General features: G+C 43.8%; 1 protein-coding gene across 1 annotated transcript in view; it reads left to right on the forward strand.

The window, feature by feature from the left end:
• Positions 1–608: 608 nt before the first annotated feature.
• Positions 609–25086, forward strand: part of DPYSL5 (dihydropyrimidinase like 5) — a 47187-nt gene continuing 22709 nt past the window's right edge. Inside the window, exons 1-2 of the mRNA XM_063078866.1 lie at positions 609–869; positions 24687–24845. Of these exons, the coding sequence (XP_062934936.1) occupies positions 609–869; positions 24687–24845 (420 nt within the window). The remainder of the gene's footprint in view (positions 870–24686; positions 24846–25086) is intronic.

Raw genomic sequence — 25086 nt, forward strand, 5'->3', positions numbered from 1 at the left:
GCTTCCGTGTTGGGTGGACTTCCTGAGGCCAGTGCAGGAGCATGAATGGAGGAGAATCCACCTGAAAAATGTCATGAATTAAACAACTGGGAGGTTTGGAGAATTTGGCTCTCTGAGACATGCCCCAGGAGCCTCTGAATCTTTAGGACACCATGTGGTATAGTGGAGACATTGGTCATGCAAGACATGTAGGTTTGACTCAGCTACTTGAAAGTCTTAAATTCCTTAGGAATTTCAGCTTTCTTATCTGTAAAATGCTACTCCTTGCGTTGTTTTGGGAATAAAATGAAAGAACAGATAAGAAAATGGATTAGAACTCACACAGCATTTGGGGAAGGTAAAAAATGATGTTTCTGTGGGTCCCAGCTTCCTCCTTACTGTCATTGTGTCACAATGCCCAGTAAATCCCACTGTGAGGTCAGCACGGAGCTTGCGGCCCCTGCTGGCTATAGGACCAGCTTCTTCAGGCTGTGGAGAAACTTCCTCCCCATCCCTGCTCACCTACCCTGACCATGGAGTTTGGGCTCTGATAGGAAGGGGTGGGGCCTTGGTGACTGTGAGACGGGACTTGACCTTGACCAGTGCCCCCTCTCACCTTCTGTAGGAACATGCTTGCCAATTCAGCCAGCGTGCGGATTCTTATCAAGGGAGGCAAGGTGGTGAACGATGACTGCACCCATGAGGCTGATGTCTATATTGAGAATGGCATCATCCAGCAGGTGGGCCGTGAGCTCATGATCCCTGGTGGGGCCAAGGTGATTGATGCCACTGGAAAGCTGGTGATCCCCGGAGGCATTGACACCAGCACCCACTTCCACCAGACCTTCATGAATGCCACGTGCGTGGACGACTTCTACCATGGGACCAAGGTAATGTTTCTGCTTGCCAAAGGTGGCTTCCTCTTTGACTTTTATTCTGCTATTGGGGCTGCTCCAGACTAGACCCACAAGGTGCACCCACTGTGTTGCTAACAGAAGAAGGGTGTCTCAAGGGGCCACTATGGCAACTAGAGTAGGAATTTCCAGTTAAGTGTCACAGATGTCCATGACTATGGAAAAGGAGGCATTTAGGCCCATTGCTGGTCCCATTACTTACCCGTATACCCTGGCTGGGAACTGATTTTATTTTTATGTTTTTATGTCATGCAATATAGACCTAGAAGAAGAGAATTAGCTGCCGTTTATTATTGTGTATGGGGAGAGCGTGGTGTGATGGGTTCTGTCATGTCTGATAAACTGAATTAAATCCCCAAAGACTGTAAAAAACAAATATGCCTCTTCTAGAAGATTAGCTGTCTTCTGTTCTCTCTCTTAGCTTGTTTACTATTTTTAAAAAGAGCTTGATAACTACTTGTGGGGGTTCTCTTTTCAGAGTGACTTATCATGGGCAATATTTAACAGTTACCGAGCTAGACCTGAGCTACTGTGCATTCCTGAATGCAAAGTTCAAAAATTCAGACCTGAGAAACAAACAAATCAGGAGGAAACTATATTTTCCAAATAGAGCCACAAAGGAGTTCTTCTACCCTTCCTCTGTGCTCTAGAAGCCCCTGTCATTGCTGTCATCCCTCTTCATTGTAATCATCTGTCACACTCCAGCCTCTCCCTGGACATCAGCCTGTGGGCTCCTTGAGGGCCAGTCCTGGCCATATTCCTCTGCTTTCCCAGAGCATGGCACTGGCCTGGAACTAGAGTAGCTACCCCATGAATATTTGCTGAATGATTGAGTGAATGATGCTTATCTGTGTGCATTAGATTCACCTATGAAGATGTTTTAAAGTACAGAATTGATTCAGAATCTCAAAGGGCAAAAGTCCCCAACGCTGGCAGCAGCCCCTTCTACTGTCTGAGCTACAAAGAACGCGGCCTCTAATGCTCCCTCAGCAAAAGGGATTCACCAGCTCCTGGCCCAGTGGCCGCAGTTCCATGTCCTACTTTGGCCCACAGCCTCAAATCCCCAAGGGCACTGCACCCTAGAATCCCACCTCTGTTCTTCCTGGGGTTCTCAGGGAGCCCTTCCCCATGCTCAGAGCTCTCTCACTGGGATTCATCTTTCTGGGGGCTCAAGTGTTCTTGCTGCTAAGCACAACTAATAAGGCTTCTCAAGCCCACCCCTGAGGAGCCTGGCTGGGCTGCCAGGGAGAGGCTGGCCTTGGGGACACAGCGCTGTGGACCAGCCCACCTCAGACAGATGGCCCTTAAGGTCTCCCTGAGGATATTCCCCCTTCCCAATCCATGAGCTACAGACTACACTCTTGGAAGGCGGGGCTGTAAAGTGTCCCAATAGCCATGGCCTAGCCTGTGCTGAAGCTTGCTTCCAGGATGCTTCCAGGCTTTCACCTGCCCACACTAGCTGCACCCAGCTAAGACAGGTGGTAGGCAGACCGTCCTGCTTTCTCCTCTGAGAATACCCCTGGACCCTGCATGTGATGCTTCACTAATGAAATGGGGAACTGCATCCTCATAAGCTTGGGGGCCTCTTGCAGGGTACCCTGGTGGCAGTTGAAACTTTTCTGAAGTGAGTATATCCAGGTCACCGTCCCCACACAATGAGCCAGGCCAGGCCTGTTTTGTTTGTGGTTTTTGTTGTTGTCATTTTTATTGAAATATAGCATACAGAAAGGTGCACAAATTGTGAGTGTACAGAATTGTCACAACTGAGTGCACTCGTAGCCACCTCTCAAGTTAAGAAACCAAACGTTACCAGTACTGCCCCTCCCAGTCATTGGCCCCCACCAAGGATAACCAATATCCTGACTTCTAATACTGTAGATTTTTTTAAAAATTACAGTTTTGAGATATAATTCATATACTATACAATTCACCTATTGAAAGTGTACAAGTCAATGGTTTTTAGTGTGTTCATCATTGGTTGGCTTTGATGGTTTATTACTTTATGTTAATTAAATCAACAGCAGTATGTACCTTTGCATTGGCCTCTTTTGCTCAAAATTCATCCATGTTGTTGCATGTTATTGTAGTTCATTCATTTTCTTTGCTTTATGTTATTCCACTGTGATATACTGCACCAGTGGCCTGCTCGTACATTACTATAAGTGGGCATTTGGGTCATTGCAGTCTGGTCATTGCTATTACAAACACTTGCTGTGAACATTCTTGTACATACATGTATGTACACATTTTGTTGGGCAGTTCCTAGGAGTGGAATTACAGGGTCATAGGGAACACGTATGTTCAACTTTAGTAGATAATGCTAAATAGTTTTCCAAACTAGTTGTAACAATTTATACTCCCAGCAATAGTTAAGAAAGGCCACAGTATTAAACAACAACATAACTCTGATAACCACACCAGTCCATGCTGGGGTCCATTCTGCTAGTATGCTCAGGACTTGTACCAAAAATTGTTGCTTGCTGATTACTTTTCCTGTTTGGGGGAGAGCTTTAGTACAGGCCTGGATGCCATGCTGTCACTATGCTGTCTACCAGTCTCATAGAGAGCAGGCTGGCTGATTTCCTTCTCTTGTCTTTTCCACATGGTCAGTTGCCGGGGCCTTGTTAGCCAGGAGTGGCAGGTTTTCCCCTGAGAGCCTTCAGCTCTTTATAGCCAACGAAGAGCTCTGCACATGTAAATTTGTGCAAGGTGGTGGTTAACTCTTGATCTTTTCCAGACTTCTCATCCATGGCGGCTGCTGCCTCCAGGAAATATCTATAGGCCCCAGATCTCCCAGTTCTTGCAGGTTTAGGCTGCCTCAGACACCCTTAATCCACATAAGGCCCTAGTTGTGGGGAATTTAAGGGACCATAGACCCTCAAGCCACTCTGGCTGCCGGTGACCCCTCAAATGATATTTGTTATGTCCATGCCCTAAGCAAGATCACACCCCATCCTTGGCCCCCACCCTCACACTGAGTCTCTGTTTCAGTAATGCAGCCCCTGACCCAGCTACCTGGGCCCCTTGAGAAGACCCACCTCAGAGTCCTGCCCCGCTCCTCCCCTCCACGCTTGGATTTCCCCTCCACATTGCTGCTCCCACAGCCAAATACTTTGGCTTCCTATTTCCTCTAGTTCCTGAGAATCTCCTGGGAGAGAAAATGCTCTCTTGTTGAAACGCTGATCCTGGGGACGTGTGGATTTAATTATTTACACCGCCTGTGGCTGGCACTCGTGCAGAGGCTGTGCACCTTGATAGACCATGCTGACCTATTTAGCACAGTCTGAGAAAGGCGGATTCACTTTAAGCATCTGGGTATATAATAGAGGAATCATCCCAAGGAAAAAAGATCCCTGAGTGATGAACTAAGAGAGAGGCAGCAATCAAGTTGCACCGTTTGTTCCTGCCAGACAGATCATGGGGTCCCGAACCCTGCACCCCCTCAGTTCTTGCCTGCTTTTCGATTTGGCCGCAGCAGCCAGGACTGGAAAAACAACACAGATGAAAGCCTGGCTTTTCTGGGAGCATCTGGGTCTCCATTGTCCTCGGTCTAAAGGGATTTCTCTCTAGCACTCCTTTAGCAAACGCCTCGCCCGCCTCTGCCCCTTTCAGAGACTGTGGCAGGCTCTGCCTGGCTCCCCTGCTCACAGCCTGTCATTTGACCCTCCCCCTGCTCCAGGCACAGCCTCCCCAACACCCTCCAGCCTGCGGACCCTGCCCTCCCCAAGGCCCAGAACCAGGGTTTCCCAGAGGTACCAGGACCACCTGCTTACCTTACATAGAAGTTACAACATTGACTCTTTTGTACCTACCTAATATTGCATAATGAAGAATGTTCAGACAGACTGCTAAGCTCCATGCACCAACGGTTCTCCTGGCTGGGAAAAAATATCAGAATCTGGTTTTTTAAACTACAGCACAAGGAACTTCACTAAGATGTTGGTAGAGGGGGCAGACGTGTACAACCAACCAAAGCTTCCTAGATGCCTTTTCTGCCTCCCTCTCCTCCAAAAATATAAGAACCATTCCCTATGCCAATGGTTTTCAACTCTTGGAAGCAAATTACATTAGAACCACTTGGGTAGTTTTAAAAAGATACCAGTGTCAGGCCTCAACCCAGACCAATTAAAATCAATGTCTCTAGGTCTCCCACCTCCCTCATTAGTACGTTTTAAAGCATCTCTGGTGATTCTAACCACTGGCAGGCAGATTATTCAGGAACTTTTTGTGCTGTTTTGAATGGCAGGTGCCCGGGCTGTACTCCTGTTGCCGTCTGACCTCCACCTTATGTGCCAGGGCTGACGTCTGAACCCCTTTGAAAGCTTGGGCCCGCCATGCCTTGCTCTTGCCCATCTGATTTATTTGCTTCTCTCTTTCTATTCACATTCCAGAGTCGCCTAGTTGGACCCACCCCAGCCTGGGTCCTAGAGCCCCTGCACTTGCTAAGTTTCCCCGGCCCTGTGTTTTACCCTCCTGTCTGTCCCCTGTAGAAATCATCACTGAGAGAGAAGTTGGCAGTGGCAGAGGTGTCATCAAAGGGAAGTCCGGCTGGGGCTGGCCCTCTTCTCTGAGGGCCTAGAGACTCCCTCCTGTCTGCACCAGGGGCTGTCTAGTCACGGAGACAGCCTCCCACAAACTCAAATCAATATCAGCAGCAGCAGCAGATCTTTTCCTGCAGTCAACCTACAGGGGAACCAAATCCTAACCCCTAACCAGAGTGTTTGTCCAGCATGGGATCGGCCCGGGGGACTCTCGGTAGCATTGGCTGGGATGGCCTGCCACATCCCACCTCTGGTAGGGGGTCCTGACTCTTCCTTCCCCCTCCCACTGCAGAGGGACTGGCCCCCATCTGGCAGGGTCCTGCAATATGCCAAGCTAAGATGTAAATGAATTCCCTTTGATGCCCAGCCCTGCCATCATCCTTACCGGGGAACCCATTTTCCCATTGGGCAGACTGTTTCTGCTGTTTTTATCTTTGCAATTTACTCTCTTGGAATTAAACTTTTAAATGCTGCTCACTTCCTTTCTTTTTCCATGATTCCAGTATTATGACCCTTTCTATTGAGTTCTTGCCTAAATACCTTTCCAGTTTTTAAGCTCTGCAATAACACTTCCTGCTTGTGGGGGATACAGACTTACATGCTCCTGCTTATTAATTGATGCTCTCAAGTTCACATATTTCTTCTTTCCTGTAAAAAACTGGGTGGCACCTTAGAAACCATGGAGTCCTACCCTTCCATTGATAGGAGACTTAGAGAGGAGGAATGAGCTGCCCCCGGACCCAGAGACAGTTAGACCAGAATACAGGTTTCTCAGTCTGAGGCCTTTTTCACCACCTGATATAGACTGATTGTGAATGTGTCCCCCAAAGTTTCATGTATTAGAAACTTAATCCCCACTGTGACAGTGTTAAGAGCGTGGGAAATCCTATTATGATAATTGAAAGGTGAGGCCTTTAAGAGGTGACTGTGAGGACCATGCCCTACTGAACGGATTGGTCCATTCATGGAGTAATGGCTGTAGTTCTGATGGCTTCAAACAGAGGATGAGTGAGAAGCTTAACTCTCTCTTGCTCAGCCATTTTACCATGTGATACCCTGCATCACTGTCACCACCCAACAGCAAGGCCATCACCAGATGCACCCCCTGGATTGTGGATTTCCCAGCCTCTGAAACTATAAACAATAAATATTGTTTCTTTACAAATTACCCAGTTTCAGGTATTTCTGTTATAAGGAACAGAAAATGGACTAATACACCACCCCACTCAGGATCTCCTGAAACCCCCAGACTGGACAATTGCCCCTTTCCGACAGCCTGTGACCTCTCGGTTGGCTGCCTGCAAATGCTTTCCTTGACACTCTATGGCTCTAAGCTTGCCTGGACCAGACAAAGACGTCAGTGATCTGATATGCATCAGGCAGACGCTGATGAGCTTCTGCCTGCCCCGGACGGAGCTTTATAGAGCTCATTCCTCCCTGCAGGGATAACACTGGTGTCAGTGCCTTAGACCTGGACAGTTTTTGTCATTTATAAGAGAGGATAGTGAGGGTTAAGTGAGGTGATGCATGACAAATACTTCTCACAGTGCCTGGCACAGAATATACATAAAATAAATGTCAGTCCCCAGGCGGGGGATACCTACTACCATGCCAGGCCTGGCTTTGGCTCTGTCTTCCAGTCTCTTGGGTTCCTTGAGAAAAGATCCACTCACTTGGGCTTCACAATGAACTTGTTCTACTGTCCATCCAAGTGCCATGCCGTCTGTGTCACTGGGCTATGCCGGCAGGGCTCCCTGGCAGGCCTTCTGGGAATCAGCCCTCCCCTGCAACTTGTTGTCCTGGTTCAGCTGCTGTTACATGGTGCCTGTTCTTCCTGCTGCCCTCCCACCCCTCGGGCCGGGCTGTATTGGTTGGGATGAGCATAGCTGGGCTCCTCTGTTCACCTTCTCTTCATCACGCACAGGCACACTAAATAGCTCAATGAGTGCTGCATGAAGTGACTCCTCCTCCCCAGCCACCTGGATGACATCTCTTCTACCCCCTCTCTGTGCTACTTAGTCCGATTGCAGGGGCTGTATTCATTTTCCACCATGTAACTAATTACTGCAAACTCAGCAATTTTAAACACCCATTTATTAGCTCACGGTTCTGTAAGTCAGAAGTCCGGACACACATGGGTCCTCTGCTCAGGGTCTCACAAGCTACAACCATCAAGGTGGCAGCTGGGCTCCATTCTCCCACTGGGCAGACTGTTTCTGCTGTTTTTGTCTTTGCAATTTACTCTCTTGGAATTAAACTTTTAAATGCTGCTCACTTCCTTTCTTTTTCCATGATTCCAGTATTATGACCCTTTCTATTGAGTTCTTGCCTAAATACCTTTCCAGTCTTTAAGCTCTGCAAAGTCAGAAGTCCGGACACACATGACTGGTCCTCTGCTCAGGGTCTCACAAGCTACCACCATCAAGGTGGCAGCTGGGCTCCATTCTCATCTGGAGTTCAGTGTCTTCTGTCAAGCTCGTGTGGTTGGGACAGAATTCAATTTCTTGCGGTTCAAGGCCTGAGGTCCCCATTTCCTTGCTTGCTCTCAGGCAAGGGCCGATCTCAGCTCCTAGAGGCTCCAGCATACCTGCCAACACACTTGCCACATGCCCCTCCATCTACAAAGCCAGCAACAGAATTCTCACCTCGAATCCCTCTCTCATTTCAAATCTTTTTCACCAGGAAGAACCCTGTCTCCTGTATGAGCTCACCTGATTAGCTCAGGCCCACTGAGGATAATCTCTCTTTCTTACAGTCAGCTGTGCTGTGTGACATAATCACGGTTGAGGTTTCCCATCTTATTCACAAGGTGCCTCCCACACTCAGCAGGAGGGGATTGTACAAGCATGTGGGTCACTGGGAGTCATCTCAGAATTCTACCACAGGGGGTTACGTGCAAAATCATGGCCATCCTATAAATATTTTGCCTGATACATCTCCACTTATCAATTTTGCTCAAACTACTTAAACCTTTTTAAGATTCCACATTTACATTTTTTAATCAAAAGTTACTGTGGCCACCCTTCACCTCACAGCTCCCACTATGCCTCACACCACATCCCAGCTCGAGGATCTGCACAAGCTCCCTGTTGTCTAAGATATTGAGTATGGATTTCTGATCCTCGCCCTGGGCAACTGCTGGTCTGGTCCTGCCTTCCCCATCTAAGCCTCCTGGCCAGTTGCTGCAGAAAGGTGATTTTCTCAGTGCACATCCCCCTTGTCCCAGAGCATCCCATGCTCCCTGCTCCTGCCACTCTCCCCAGCCATCCCCAGCACCCCTCCTTCAAGGCCTAGGTGATGCACACCACACTCTTCCACCAGCTAACTCAGCGCCAGGACTCCCTTCTTCAAACCAGCTGAAATAATTCGTCATCCTGGGGCTTTCAGATTTTTTCCTGCATTAAGTTTGTCTCAGCAATGAAATCTCTAAGGGACAGACCACAATTTATGTTGAACTTTATGACTCACCACAGAATTCACAGAGCTCTGAACATGCAGTAGACATCCGAGAAATATATGAACGTGGGCATGGCGTGGAGGTATGAGCAGGGACCAGGGCAGACTGCCAGAGCCAGAATTTCAGCTCCACATTCTCTAGCTGTGTGATTCGGGCAAATTCATCTTTCTCTGCCCCCTGATTTCCTTATCTGGAAAATGGAGATTATAATGGTACTTTATGTCTGTTACTTGAGTTTCTATTCATAAAGAATTTAAAATAGTACTTGGTGCTTATAAAGCACTATATGAGTGTTTGTTAAATAAATAAATAGATTATGTTGAGGACTGACCCCTTGAAACCCTATTTGTACGGTTTCCTCATGAGGAAACATATTAAACTGTTAGGTATCAAATAGGAACTAAAAAAAGTAGATTTCACTTCTACTATTAGGGTTGACTGTGTTTTAAATTTCAAATGGAATCTAATAGTATCGGTGAAAAATTCTAGATAATTTTCTCTCCTATCTTTCTCTCAAAAGCAAAAAATAAAAATAAAAAACTAGGCAGGCATCAGGAGCTATATAAAGATGTTCTGCTTCATACCAGTTAACTTGCTTACCACACCCTGCTGGCAACTTTCATTCTAGATCTACATTAATTGGCCCGGCCAAAATGCAGGCCACACTGACCCTTCTTAGAACAAATATGAGAGAGGAGATCTATCGTTTCTTACAAATGTTTAACTCTAATACAGGACAAAACCTCCTGTGGTGACCAAGTAGCTCCACAAGTCCTAGAATAAAGAGTGTTTGCAAAGAATTTATTAATACAGAGAGATCATTGCATTTTAAAATCTTTGGCTGAGAATAGAAACAAACACACCCTCTGAGATTGAGCCCAAGCATCTTGGAACCCTTTCATCCCTAGTACAAGAAGCTCTCTCTGCATTATTCTCTTATCTTCTTAAAAAAGAAAAAAGAGGAAGAAGATAGATACGTCATGTACCGTATGTATACTTCAATGGTACATATTGCATATGAATGACAGTTTTCTCTTCCTTTTTTCCTTTCTTAAAGGCTGCATATTTTTTAATATTTCAAGAAATATTTGAATGTGCTATTATGGAAAGCTTCATAAAAATCTCAGTTGAAAATATCTGTTCTCCCACACGTCGCTGAGGTCACCTCTGAAGTTGCCATTTTCCTGAGTTGAACATAAGGTACATGTCTTGGAGCGGTTTGTTAAAAGGTAGAGATGTGACTGTAGGTGCTACATCTTTTCCCCTGGCTGGCTTCAGCCGCATTTGTCCCTGAAGTTACCACTGCAGCCAACCACGTTTTTCTCTTCTGATCCTTTTTTATTTCCTGCTAGTTAAAAATTAGGTGCTATAAGGATCCTTAATTACTGACTATGAGAAACTATAACTGTGGGCCAGCTATCATAAGAATTTACTCACTGACCAATGTTAATCTCTCATACTACACACGCATCCACACTTACAGATTCTCACACACACACACTCTCACACTCACACACACAATTTTAGAGCTGGAATTACCATTCGAGATTAATGAATTCAACCCCTAATCCATGAATAACTTTCCTGTTTAGATTTAAACTCTCCACAGTATTCTCAGTTAATATTTTAAAATAAAATTAGTGCTACAGCCTGTGGCCTGATGTTCATGATTCCCTATTTTCACCCAGTGGCTCAGGTCCAATTCCTGGTTTAGGAATCAATCCCTTAGAGATATAAAACCCTTTGAAATGTTAACATCCAAAAAATTAACATAATAAATAAATTAATTAAATATTTATTTAAGCTTGTTATTAAACTTGGTATTTGTTTCCCTCTATTCTTGGGAAGAGTATGTATAGGAAGGTCTGATTAGGTAACCTGGAGGGGAAAAGCTTTTTTTTTTTTTTTTTTTTTTTTAATTTTAATTTTAATTTTAATTTTTTTTTTTAATTTTATTTTGTCGATATACATTGTGGCTGATTATTGCTCCCCATCACCAAAACCTCCCTCCCTCCTCCCTCCCCCCCCCAACAATGTCCTTTCTGTTTGCTTGTCGTATCAACTTCAAGTAATTGTGGTTGTTATATCTTCTTCCATCCCCCCCCCCGGTTTTGTGTGTGTGTGTGTGTGTGTGTGTGTGTGTGTGTGTGTGTGTGTGAATTTATATATTAATTTTTAGCTCCCACCAATAAGTGAGAACATGTGGTATTTCTCTTTCTGTGCCTGACTTGTTTCACTTAATATAATTCTCTCAAGGTCTATCCATGTTGATGCAAATGGCAGTATTTCATTCGTTCTTATAGCTGGGTAGTATTCCATTGTGTAGATGTACCACATTTTCTGTATCCACTCATCTGATGATGGACATTTGGGCTGGTTCCAACTCTTGGCTATTGTAAAGAGTGCTGTGATGAACATTGGGGAACAGGTATACCTTCGACTTGATGATTTCCATTCCTCTGGGTATATTCCCAACAGTGGGATAGCTGGGTCGTATGGTAGATCTATCTGCAATTGTTTGAGGAAACTCCATACCATTTTCCATAGAGGCTGCACCATTCCGCCAGCATTTATCGTTCAGGGTCTTTTGGATTTTAGCCATCCTAACTGGGGTTAGATGGTATCTCAGTGTGGTTTTGATTTGCATTTCCCAGATGCTGAGTGATGTTGAGCATTTTTTCATATGTCTGTTGGCCATTTGTATATCTTCCTTAGAGAAATGCCTACTTAGCTCTTTTGCCCATTTTTTAATTGGGTTGCTTGTTTTTTTCTTGTAAAGTTGTTTGTGTTCCTTATATATTCTGGATATTAATCCTTTGTCAGATGTATATTTTGCAAATATTTTCTCCCACTCTGTTGGTTGTCTTTTAACTCTGTTAATTGTTTCTTTTGCTGTGCAGAAGCTTTTTAGTTTGATATAATCCCATTTGTTTATTTTTCCTTTGGTTGCCCATGCTTTTGGGGTCGTATTCATGAAGTCTGTGTCCAGTCCTATTTCCTGAAGTGTTTCTCCTATGTTTTCTTTAAGAAGTTTTATTGTTTCAGGGTGTATATTTAAATCCTTAATCCATTTTGAGTTGATTTTAGTATATGGTGAGAGGTATGGATCTAGTTTCATTCTCCTGCATATGGATATCCAGTTATCCCAGCACCATTTGCTGAAGAGGCAGTCCCTTCACCAGTGAGTAGGCTTGGTGCCTTTGTCAAAGATCAGATGGCAGTAAGTGTGTGGGTTGATTTCTGGATTCTCTATTCTATTCCATTGGTCAGTGTGTCTGTTTTTATGCCAGTACCATACTGTTTTGGTTATTATAGCTTTGTAGTATAGCTTAAAGTCAGGTAGTGTTATGCCTCCAGCTTTATTTTTTTTTGCTCAGCATTGCTTTGGCTATGCGTGGTCTTTTATTATTCCATATAAATGTCTGGATAGTTTTTTCCATTTCTGAGAAAAATGTCTTTGGAATTTTGATGGGGATTGCATTGAATTTGTATATTGGAAAAGCTTTTTTTTAATCTATACATCTTACTTTTTAAAAAGCAACTTGATTGAGGTATAACCGATGTACAATAAGCCACAAATTTTTAAAGTGTACGGTTTGATTTTTTTTATTAAAACATAGTTGATTGTACATATCTATGGGGTACAGCATTGAATATCAATTCCTCTGTGCAATATGTGATGCTCAAATCAGGATAATTAGTATATTCTACATTATACAAAGTTCTATTAATTTTGACGTATGTACACCTTGAAGCCATCACAATTAATATAATAAACATATCCAGCACCCCCCAAAGTTTTGTCATGTCCCTGTAATCTTTCCCTATCTCCCATCCCCCTCCCAAGTGACCACTCATCTGATTTCTGCCACTATAGATTAGTTTGCATTTTCTAGCATTTCTATATAAATGGAATAATATGATATGCATTCCTTTCTTGTCTGGTTTCCTTTCCTCAGCACTATTAAATTTTTGGCTATTACAGATAAAGCTACTGTGAACATTCGGTTACATGTGCTTGTATGGGCATTGGCTTTCTTTCCCTTTGGTAATTACCTAGAAGTGCATTGTTTAGATCATATGGTAGGTGTATGTTTAACTTTTTAAGAAATTGCCAAACTGGTTTCCAAAGTGGTTGTAGCAGTTTATATTCCTATCTGTAGTTGCTGCATGTCATTGCTGTCTCTTGTTGTGGTCAATCTTTTTCATTGTAGCCATTCTAGTAGATGTGTAGTGGTATCTCAGTGTGGTTTTAATTTGCATTTCCTTAATGACTAATGCTGCATATCTTTGCATGTGCTTGTTTGCCTTCTGTGCATCTTTGGTGAAGTGTCTGTTCACACCTTTTGCCCATGTTTTAATTGAGTTGTTGGTCTTCCTTTTATTGGATTTTGAGTTGTTTATGTAGTCTAGTTACAAATCATTTGTTGGATACATATTCTTCAGGTATTTTCTCCCAGTCTGTTACTTAAACTTTTCATTTTCTTAACAGTGTCTTTTGAAGAGCAAAAGTTTTTCATTTTGAAGTCGCTTATCAATTTTTTTTTCTTTTATAATTTATGCTTTTTGTGCTGTAATCAAGAACTTTTTGTGAAATCCAAGGCCACTAAGACATTTTCTTACGTTTTCTTCTAGAAGTTTTATAATTTTAGCTCTTACCATTAGGTCTATGATCCATTTTAAGTTAATTTTTGTATATGGTATGTGGTAAGAGTCGATGCAACTTTTTTGCATATGGCTATCCAATTGTTCCAGCACCGTTTGTTGAAAAGATTATCCCATGTCAAAAATCAATTGACCATATATGTGCGGGTCTATTTCTGAACCTCTTTTCTATTCTTTTGATCTGTTTGTCTGTCTTTTCACAAGTACCATACCATCTTGCTTAATGTAGCTATACAATCAGTCCTGAAAGTAGGTAGTATTAGTCCTCCAAGTTTGTTCTTTTTCAAAGTCATTTTGGCTATTTTATGTCCTTGGAAGCAAACATTTTAATTTTTTTGTTTGTTTTTATTGAAACATAACTGATTGCACATATCTGTGGGGTACAGCATTGAATATCAATGCTTGTGTGCAATATGTGATGCTCAAATCAGGATAACTAGTATATTCAACGTTACACAATGTAATCATTTTTTGTGACCTTTTACCAATTTCAGGCTAACCTCCCTCCCCCTTTCCCACCTCTGGCGGCCTCAATTCTGCTCTCTGCTTTTGAAAGTTCAACGAATTATTGTGATTGTTATTTCTTTCTTTTTTCCTTTACTTTTTTTTAGCTCCCACTTATGAGTGGGGACATGCAGTATTTCTCTTTCTGTGTCTGGCTTATTTCACTTAACATAATTTTCTCTAAGTTCATCCATGTGAAGCAAACATTTTTAGTGCAGGCTATAAGTCAAAAACTTAGAGAACTATGAACCAAGTGCATTAACCAAGCACTTGATAAATATTTTCAGTCTTTTTCATGGTCCCTTTCTGTTAACTAAAAATTAGGAATTTTCTTTAAGAACTTCTCAAGTTATTTGGAGGAAAAAATCTAAGACACCTTTATAAACACTGATGTATGTCTATTGTCTTCATGTAATTCATGTCTTAATTTAAAGTAGATTGTGGTGACATCAAGAGGGAGAGTTCGTTCTGCTTCCTCTTTGCCTTAATTTAGAGTCAGTGGAGAACAGGCGTAGGCTGGGGAGACCCGAGCAGACTAGATTGGGATAAAACTTTTCCTGGACTGAAATTCCGACCACTGAGCCATGACCACCTTCTCCTCCTCCCTCTGTCAGGTTTTCATTCTTTATGGTGTCCTTTGTTACCACCAGGCCTGGGCCATAACTTCTCTTCTCTGCCTTAGTGCCTTGGCTCTCACTTGCCAGGCATGACACACTCTAGAACTTAGGTTTAGAAGAGCTCTTCCTGCCACAGTGTTCAGAATGGGGCATCTTCAGCTCCTGAAAGGCACCGGGGTCCCAGACCCCCAGCTGGCACCTGACAGCACATGGCTGTCCACAGGACCTGAAGTTTAGCTCCCATTCCCCACCCCCCTCTACAATTAGGGGTGCACCTGAGCTGCCAAGCCAGGGCCTCGGGCCCACTTGTGAGAGCACTTCTATACCCATTAATCACTTATTTTAGTCTTTGAAGCCCCCCTCAAGCAGGTCCTATTACCTTTCGTTTACAGGTGGGAAGCTGGGTTGCAGAGAGGTGAAGTAACTTGCCAAGCTAGTTCATGTGAGGCAAGGCTGTCTGCCTCCCGTTGACTGGCAGCCCCACTCCTCAATGCCACATCTCCAGGAGGCCTCCTGGCAGCCTCCCTCAGCAGCTTTATGGCAATGCCACCACTTAGCTCTGGACTAAAGCGAGGGCCTCGCCAGTGTTGCAGCAGGCGGGACAGGGAGCAAATGAGGTTACATGTGTTTCATTTCCAGATTATTGATGAATTCCTGGTCTCTGGCATCTGTGGGCAGCCTGGACTTTTAATAAACATCATTGTGGCCTGCCGGCCTGTAAACTTACCCCCTTTTGGATCAGAAGGGGCTTTGCTGAGGAGGCCGCTGACAAAGGGACTCTCTGTGCAGCTCTGTTTTAGAATGGTTCCACAGCCCCTTGGCTTCCCAGGGCTGGCAGCCACGCTCCCTCTGCCACATAGCTCCCTCTGAGGATCATTTGCAGTCTCCATGGTAACTGCATGTCGGGAGACAGCCAGCTCCGTGCTGTGGCTTTGTATTAAACACAATGAATTTAAATGGATGCTCCCAGCCTGGAGCTCCTCATTTCATAATTTTAAATGTTGGCACAATTCTCAGTTTTAGCCCTGTAATTCAAGCCTAGGCCACTCCACTTCTCTGTTTCTAAGCTGCAGTTCCGTCTGATTTCACTTGGGCTTTTCTGCATTCTTTGACTGAGGAATCTTGGAGCTGGGGAGCCCCTCAGTCAGGCCAGGGCCACTCTGATTTCTGGAAAGGGCAGCATAATGGAAAGGAAACCTGGGGGCTCTAGAGTCAGAAAGCCCCTCACTCAGTCTGGCTGTGTGATTTCCTCTGAGCCCCAGTTTTCTGATCTATAAAATGAGAAGAGTAACCCCTACCCTACAGTCATATTTTTAAAAAAAATTTTAGTGTGGTAAAATATACATAACAAAATTTACCACTTTAGCCATTTTTAAATGTACAGTTCTATGGGACAAAGTATATTCACGTTGTTGTGCGACCATCACCCATCCATCTCCAGAACTTTTTCATCTTCCCCAAATGAAACTCTACCCATTAAACACTAAGTCCTCATTCCTCCCTCCCTCAGTCCCTGGCAACCACCATTCTACTTTCTGTCCCTATGGATTTGACTGTTCTAGGTCTGTAATATAAGGGGAATCATGCAGTATTTGTCCTTTTGTAACTGGCTTATTTCACTCAGCATAATGTCTTCAAGGTCCATCCGTATCGTAGCATGTGTCAGAATTTTCTTCCTTTTTAAGGCTAAATAATATTCCATTTTATTATATACCACATTTTGCTTATTTATTCATCTGTTGATGGACACTTGGGTTGCTTCCATCATTTGTCTATTGTGAATGCTGTGTGATCATGGTATCTCCCCTGCCAGGTAAGTATTATTGTTGTGAATGCTGTGAACAAGGGCATACAGATACCTGAGTCCCTGCTTTCAATTAGTCTTTTTTTCCATGTGCGTATTTGGTTGCACTTTACAGAGTCATTTTGAGAATCAAATAAGATAGTTGATAGTCATTTTAAGAACATTGCACACAGTAGGCCATCAGTAAATGTTAATTTTTTTTTCCTGAAGTTAAACCCGGGAGCTACTGCAACAGTGGTCTGACTTCAGTGAGAGCGATGTCCCTTTTTGCTAGCAGGCTGCTTCTGTATCCCTGGAACTTCAGAGTCTGCCAGGTGTAGAATTAACACAATTCATTGCAGAGTTTAAAGGAAATGTCGTAACCACAGAAATGTGTATCACGTCTCACCATAAAAACCATGCTTGCTTTCACATTTCTCTCAACAGTTGGTATTCATGTATTCCTAGTTCCAAAATGAAAAAAGTTAGGGCTGATATATGACTTCCTTATCAGTGGTCTATTTTAAGTATAGTACATCCTCCGGGAGACCCTGGAGCAGGGAGGTTCTGTGCTTAGTTACTATTTCAGCAGTATCAGACCTGCTGTCAGTATTACAGAAGAGTGTGGGATTTGGCATAAAAATATCTGGATCGTAGCCTTGGCTGGTCTCTAAGAAACTGAGACATTGACAGTGTCTGCCGCACGCTGTGAGTGTGAAGATCAGATTAAGGAAGTCCTTTGCTGCGCTGATGACCTGCACCTGGAGCACTTTATGCGTGAGGCAGGAAGGGACCAGGTCCTTGGGCTGTTTGGCAGCTCTCCAGGAGATTCTCTCTGGGTCCAGTTTCATCAAAAAGCTTCCATAGGGGAGCACCCCTTTGCTGCCTTGTGCTCCTTGAGGGGTGAGAATCCCGGAACTTGGAGCCATCTTTCTCTGTGGGGTCCTCTGCATTGAGCCTTTCCAGGCTCTGGCAGGTGGTTCTGCCACCACTATTGTTGCCTGAGCAGCCCAGCAGAGTGCCAGCTCCCCTTTGTACTTGGCAATCTGTGACAGAAGGGAAGGAGGGGCAGGAGGCTGTTGCACAGCCTCCTGCCCCGTGCATGACCTGGCTGCTCCCTGCAGCATGGCACATGGCAATCAGGCCTGTTCTTCATTGAACAGGCTGAATGGAGGAGGGGGTGGGGATTTCACACCGAATCACAGACCTTTCTCTCACTTCTCAGCAGTGACTGCTGCTGTGGGGTGCACCTGGAGTCTGTCTACCTGTTGGGCAGGAGCCAGGGCAGGCTGGAATTGGGGCTGCCTGAGCAGATGTGTTCATGGTCCCTGGTCTTCTCACCTATGGGGAGTGAGAGCCCATGTCTCCCAGGGAAGGCCTGCATCTTAATCTCTAAGGGCTGCTCACCTCTTCTTGAAGCCAGTGAATCCAAGGAGTTGTTGTGCCTTGGTAAGGGGCTTTGCTTGGCTTCCCTAACCCCCAACCAGCCTGGGCTTCATCCTGCCTCTTGGTGATTCCTTCCCAGTCTTCTTCTGGATTTTGTCTTCATCTTGGTCCTCTCCTGTGCTGCTGCCTCTCAGGGTCTTATCCCAAATTGTCTTCTCTTGCCCACCCTCTCTCCCTAGGTAAACTGTTATTAATGACTTCTACTTTGTAGCTACAGCCTAGATACCTCTGTGCACCTCCCTACTAGACATCTCTCCTTGGATGCCCCAAAGACTCCAGACTCAACACATCCACCACTGGGATCCTTGTCTTCCACCACAAGCCCACTCCTCTTCCTTCAGGGAATGGAACCCCCATCCAGCCAAGCCAGGGCTTACTTGCTCAAGACCAAAGGACTCCTGAGTGATATAGCCAGAACATGAATCCAGGTCTGCCAAGTTCAGGCTGCTCCTGCCACTGCATCCTGCCTCTATGCACCATCAGAAAATTGAGCTGCATTTCTGACAACCTTTTTTTTTTTTTTTTTGGTGGTTGGCTGGTACAGGGATTCGAACCCTTGACCTTGTTGTTATAACACCACGCTCTAACCAACTGAGCTAACTGGCCAGCCCCAATTTCTAACAAACAAACTTAGGAACTCACATGTCACTCTAAGGCCCAACTGAACTCTGGGCTGTAGGTAGCCAGAGGGACAGAGAGGATGGTCCTGAGGAACTGATGATCATGCATCACCTGCACGCCCTAGAAGAGGCAGTTTTCTCCAGAGGAAAGAGGCATTTGATCTGGTGGTGGGGAGACTCAAGAGGATGGAGTAGAAGTCGGTGTTCAAGCAGCCTGGAAGGGAATTATCAGAGAGGGGTCAGTGATGGAGTGTCCTCAGCTGCCACTGAGCTGGGTGACTTGGTAGTGAAGGCCAGTGTAAGGCTGTTAAGAGTCAGACCCTCCTACATCAGGCCAGTATAGGTGATGAGTTGGGGGCAGGAATGGCTACGTAATTTGTGGGACCCAGTGCAAAAGGAAACTGCGATTCCTTGTTAAAAAAATTAAGAACTTCCAGACGGTTACAACAGAACATTAAGCCAAGTGCCAACCCCTTCCAAGTGCAGACCTTGTACAGCTGCACAGGCCACATGCCCATGAAGTTGGCCCAGACTGGTGGGCTTGTGTTCCAGGATGGGAGAGGTGGTCACTGGGTGCCAACATGGTTCTTAGCACCACACCTGCATCATCTCACTTGATGAAAGCCTCTGCCCTTCTTTTGGGGGGCTCACATGCCAAGGCATGGTGGTGCTAAGAGCTGGCTTTCCAGAGGACTAGTAAGGAGCCAAAGCAGGAACCTGACAGTGAAGGAAGTTACCCTGAGCAAGAGAGAAACTACTGAGCTGGTTATTTTTTTTTTCCCTTGTACTTGGTGAGGGTGTGAGTAAAAGAAGGAAGATCATTTTAATGTGAAAAGAAAAGGAAGTGGTTCAGCAATTCCAAGAGAAGCAGATCCATCTGAACAAATGATGGCTTTCCCAGCTGCATCAAGAGATGCAGAAATGTTTGCATTGCACTTGCTAGTTTATAAAGCACACATAGATACTTGTCTTTTGATTCTCAGTGCAATATTGTTCCCTCTTTAAAGATCGAGCTGCTCTTAATCTATATGTTTAAGTAGTAGCAGATCCTGATTTTCTGATTTCAATCTCTTCCTCAAACACACACCACTTTTCTACGCATCCCTATGAATATAGACTCTAGGAAGTCCCTCCCTCTTCCTCAATGAAAAACCCCATAGATTGGCTCTGGCCCAGATGCCTTCTCAATAGCAGAGCACCATTTATTTGTGCCTTGACCTACTGGTTCATGACCTTGGAGCAAGAGACCCAAAGTCAAGGGGTGAGGGGTGGAGGCTAGGCAGGGGGCAGGGAGAAATCACTGCTTCAGGAAACTTCGCAAAACATAATTAGAACTGCGGTAATGTGGAAGATGGTAAGAGAGTGACTCTTCAAAAGTGTTTGTGCAGATAAAGCCAAGAAGGACCAAAACATTATTCTCTCCAACACAGTGATGTCAGCAAATAAATCATATCTGAATGGGCGCAAGTATCTGAAATGTCTTTCCAACTTGCGGAGCAGGTCCCTGGTCAACATGGAAACCCCTGTGTGCCCCACAGTTGTTGGATGAACTGAAGCATAAAGATGACGTCTGTAAAGGTTTAGATTGAGTTCTAGTACAATTTCCCGCTCTTTGCCGTGTGTATGCCTGGAAACCGTGTCATAAATGGATTACCATTAAGTATATTGGGTTTTTTAGGGAGCAAATGGAGGTGGCATTACTGGGCATCAAATAAGTCCAGATTTACCCAGCAGTATGTCATAAATGTCAAAAACAGAACAATGGTGATCCTTTGAAACAGTAAAATTATGTTTTTTATCCTGCCAAGTGTGTATAATAGTGCTGTGCCTGTTGGTTAAACAAATGGCCCTAATGCCCATATCATTTTAATAGTGAGAGATGTGAGGTCCTGCATTTAGGATAAAAACAAATGCCCCCATACAGAATGGGACATGCTTAGCTGGACAGAAGTTTATATGAAAAGATCATGGCTTGGGTTGATAAATGGGCAGTTTTGGTCAGCCACCAGGCTTGAGGAGGCCCTAATGAGGTCCATGGTCAGGTCTGTTATAGTTGGAGATAGACATGTTCCACAAAGCTGGAATTCCTCTTCCTGGCAATGTACACCCTGAATGTGGGATCTGTTGATATGTGCACGAGAATGCTCATGCATGGTGTGAAGTAGTACGTGTCCATGGACTCAGAAATGAATACGTACAGGAGGAATGCTCATGCAATGGATTAATTAAAATGAAATAAATATACATAAATAAATCTTAAAGATAATGTTGAGTTAAAAAAAAAAAAGAAAGTTGCAAAAAGATATGGACAGTGTGATACCATTTGTACAAATTTTTTAAATTCACCGAACAGAGTAAAAGCATAAAAACATAGATGGGAGGGATTTATATCAGCCTTAGGGAAGAGAGGGATGGCAGAAATGAGATGGAGATTTTGGTTGTATCAGAATATTTTATTCTATTTAAGAAAAAATCTCACGTAAATACAGCAAAAATATTAACATCTGTTAAATTTGATTAGTGGGTACATGGGTATGTATTTTATTATTTTATATACATTTATTCTGCATTTGAAATATTTCATAATTTTGAAGTATTTTAAACATATAAGCACAGCTAACTAAATTTTAAATAGTTTTAGCTTCTTCCAAATTTATTTTTTAAGTGTGTATTATAAAAATAATATATTCTATTAAATAAATTTTGGAAAAGTAGAAAAAATAAATTACTCAGAATCTCACTACCCCCAAACAGCCATTGTTAATGTTTTGGAATATTTCCTTCCATTTTTTTTCCCTTGTGTGGGGGTATGTGTTTTTAAACATAGTTCTGAGCTTATTGTATACACATATTGGATCCTACCTTTTTCAGTCGTTATAGCATAGCCCTCTTTCCTCATTATGACTTATCCTCCATGAACGTCATTTTTACTCACTTCCGTGAGAGATCTTCTACAGCTTACTTAACCAACACTGTTTGTGCATAAGAGCAGCCATGAATGCACAGTCACGTGGCCACCTATTCTTAAACATAATCTGTTTGAAAGCCTCAGGAACAGGATTGGGTTGTGCTCTGCTGCTGATTTCCACAAGGCTATTTTGTGCGGGATGACACTGAAAAGGTCTGTCACATCTGTGATATCACATTTCTGCAAAGACTGAGCTTGTCAGCATTCATCCGTGACTTGGAACTGTACGTATTTTGAAGCCAGCTCTGTGTGCGTCTTGCCTATGAGGAAACAAGTGCTGGAACATCCTGTGTCTGGCCTGGGCTCCTGAGCCTGCAGCTGGGGGAGCGTTTGCTGGTCCTGGGAAACTCTTGTTTGGAAGCCTGGGGTAATAGCAGTTACTCCAGATACTTATATGCCCCTTCCCAGCTTATAGAGAGCTCTCACATCCATTGCCCCCTGACTCCCTCTAGTCTCCTAAAAGGTGGGGCACAGAGGGTGCACATGGCTGCTTCCTAGATTATGACCAGTAAGTGGGAAAGTCAAGACCACTGCTTGATGCTCTGGACTCCTTCCAGAACTCTTCAGTTTCCATCCTTAGACCCAGGCAAGAGGGGCCTTTGCCCTGGGCTCTGGACTACAGAGGATCCCCCTCTGACAACTTGTACCCCTGCTTCATGGGTCCATGGGCCATGTCTACTAGCTCTCTTTTAGACCACTCTGGATCCTTGATTTCAAATGGCCCTGAGCACTTCTAGGACCTACACAACCCCAAATCTGCCCTCCTGGGGGCCAGAGCACCAGTATGTGCACAATAGGCCCAAGGGCAGCATTTTGCAGGAGATGGACAGAGCTTAGACCTACAGGCTGCAGGATGAATCCGGGGTGAGGGTGAGGTTCTGGGGCAGACACAGAGGTTGAGGCCAACTTTCCCTGTAGTGTAGCTCAGAATTGCAAGGACCTCAGGAATTATAAATTCAAGCCTGGGATCATTATGAAGATATATTTGTCAGAGTAGTAGGCTAGAATATATTCTGTGTAATGATTTGTTAGCTTGATCTATAACTTTTAAATATTTAGAGATTTGGCATGTGAACCTCCTTTTCTACTCTTGCCCTGGGACCCACAGATAGTAAGAACAACCCTGGCTCTTTTATCATACCGTGCTGTTCCCAGGTTCCCTTTTTTCTATCCAAGCCTGCAGATGTCCTGAGGGAGTGTGAAGGAAAGTAGTCTAGAACCACAAAAAGTAAAACAATTTAGTGTGTAAAATCCCAGTATGTCATGCACCCCCATATGTATGTGTAAAAGCAAGAAATACATTTCAGGACAAAATAGAGTACAACCACCTGCTTTGAGGATGAATCCGCCTGGCACTGTTGGCAAAATCAAAAATAGAAGCCAGCTAGTAAAGCTACAATCTGCACTGCTATTGCCCTTCTCTGCATTTCTCTGCTGCCCCCATCACAGTTCCTGCACGTACCACAGAACTACCACCCTCTGTTGGTTGCTTTAAGCTATACAAGACATCAGACCACTGAGTTTCCAATGAGAACATGGAGAATAGTCTCAGTGGCCCAGCAGCCAGCATCAGCATGGGAAATCAAGGTTGTGAGATTTTTCATTTTAATTGTTGTTCGGCTACTGAACTAATTTTTTTTTCAATGCCTATTCCCCAGCAATATTTCTGATTTGTGATCAAGGATTTAACTGAATAGCAAAGTATGAAATCAATAAGACAATTTCATTATGCTCTTTTTTCTACCCTGCAGAAAACACAGATAAAGACCTAAAATCTGGATAATTAAACATACACATTAAGGCAGCATTTTACCAAATTCATTCCATGAATGACATTTTTATTTGACTTAAACAACTATCCAAAAAGGAAGCGATTCCATTGTATAGGTAAAGAATCCACACCTCAGAGAAGTAACCTGGCTGAGGTTATCCAACTAGGAGATAGCAGAGCAGGAACTCGAATCTGGAGCTCTGATTCCAAATCACTGTAAGGACTCAAACAGAAGGACAGATGTTTTCCAAACTTTTATTCATCAGATAAAAAGAATCATCTTATATTAGAGTCCTCACAAAGACTCTCACATTGTGGAGTGCTCTCTCAATTATTTTAATTTTAATAACAAAGTTTTGCTTGGGAACAACATATTAGCCTGAAACATCCTTTGGTGAATGATAGTTTTGGAAGTTCATGGAAATCACCTGACCAAATAAGTTTTTAAAAAGTTGAGGGGGAATCTTTAATACAGATATAGTCATTTTTTCCTAGGGTACACATCGTGATTGAGGTTGAGGTTTTTTAAAGATTTCTTTTTAAAGTGGTATGTTGTTGTGGAGATCGTGAGTAGGACTGTTTTCCATTGATAAATCATATGTGCATCTAAAAAATGCTCTGTCTTAAACAAGGCAGATGGGATGGAAGCTAATGTGCTTGGATAAACTGAACACAAAGACCCCGACATTGAAGATGCATGTGAAGAGTTTGAATAAAATTGCTGTGTGTTATTTGAGATAATAAATAACTGTAATGTGCAAAATATATACATTAATAACTGTAATGTGTCTATCCAAATTAATATATATTAACAATAATATCCAAATTAATGTATATATTTTACACATTACAGTTTAAATATATGTGTGTAACTAAGTTAATTGTTACAAATAGACATTTGGTTATGCTATATTATATTACATTATATGAGGATACTTCAAAAAGTTTGTGGAAAAATAGAATTAAAGATAATGCAAATCTTTCCACGAACTTTTTGAAGCACCTTCATATTATGTTATATTATATCATGTTATGTTATGTTATATTATACCATTTGATTATGTCATCTGTATATTCAAGCTGGCCAAAAATCATTTGGGGAGATCTTCTTATTGGGAAAATAGGGGTTGGCCTTAGGCTTGATAACACACTTAGTGGTTTTTCCAAAGCACTTCATTCCAAGATGAAGAAGAAGCAGGTTTGTGTGCTGGATCCACAGTAATGATAAGGGTCACACAGTGGCTCCTGGCCTCCCTGTAGCCCCTTACAGTTTCCCAAACACTGCTGCATTTGGTCCTACAGCCTCTTGTGAGGTAGGGTCTGAGTTTGTCCCGAGTGCACCCCCAGGACCGTGTCTCACCACATCAGTGACCTGGCTACAGGCAGAGCTGTGACGCGACTGTCTTTCCCGTCTCCCTCAGGCAGCACTCGTTGGAGGCACCACCATGATCATCGGCCACGTTCTGCCTGACAAAGAGACCTCCCTTGTGGATGCCTATGAGAAGTGCCGGGGTCTGGCTGACCCCAAGGTCTGCTGTGACTATGCCCTCCATGTGGGGATCACCTGGTGGGCACCCAAGGTAACATTGCTGGTGGAATCCCAAAAGAAGGCGTGAGTGCTCTTGTAGGTAGAAGGGCTGTTTGGTTGAGCCAGCTGGGGCATGATGCTGTCCTGTATGTGTGGGGCACCCCTCCCACCACCATCCTGACTCCCCTCAATGCCAAAAGAAAAAACACTTAGGATTCCATAAGGGGAGTGGGCAGCCTGTCTTATGTAACTTAGAGCCCATTTTCCAGCAGACAAAGAGGGCCCCATGCTAG

The sequence above is a fragment of the Cynocephalus volans genome, chromosome 14 (genome assembly GCF_027409185.1).
Source record: "Cynocephalus volans isolate mCynVol1 chromosome 14, mCynVol1.pri, whole genome shotgun sequence".
NCBI lineage: Eukaryota > Metazoa > Chordata > Mammalia > Dermoptera > Cynocephalidae > Cynocephalus > Cynocephalus volans.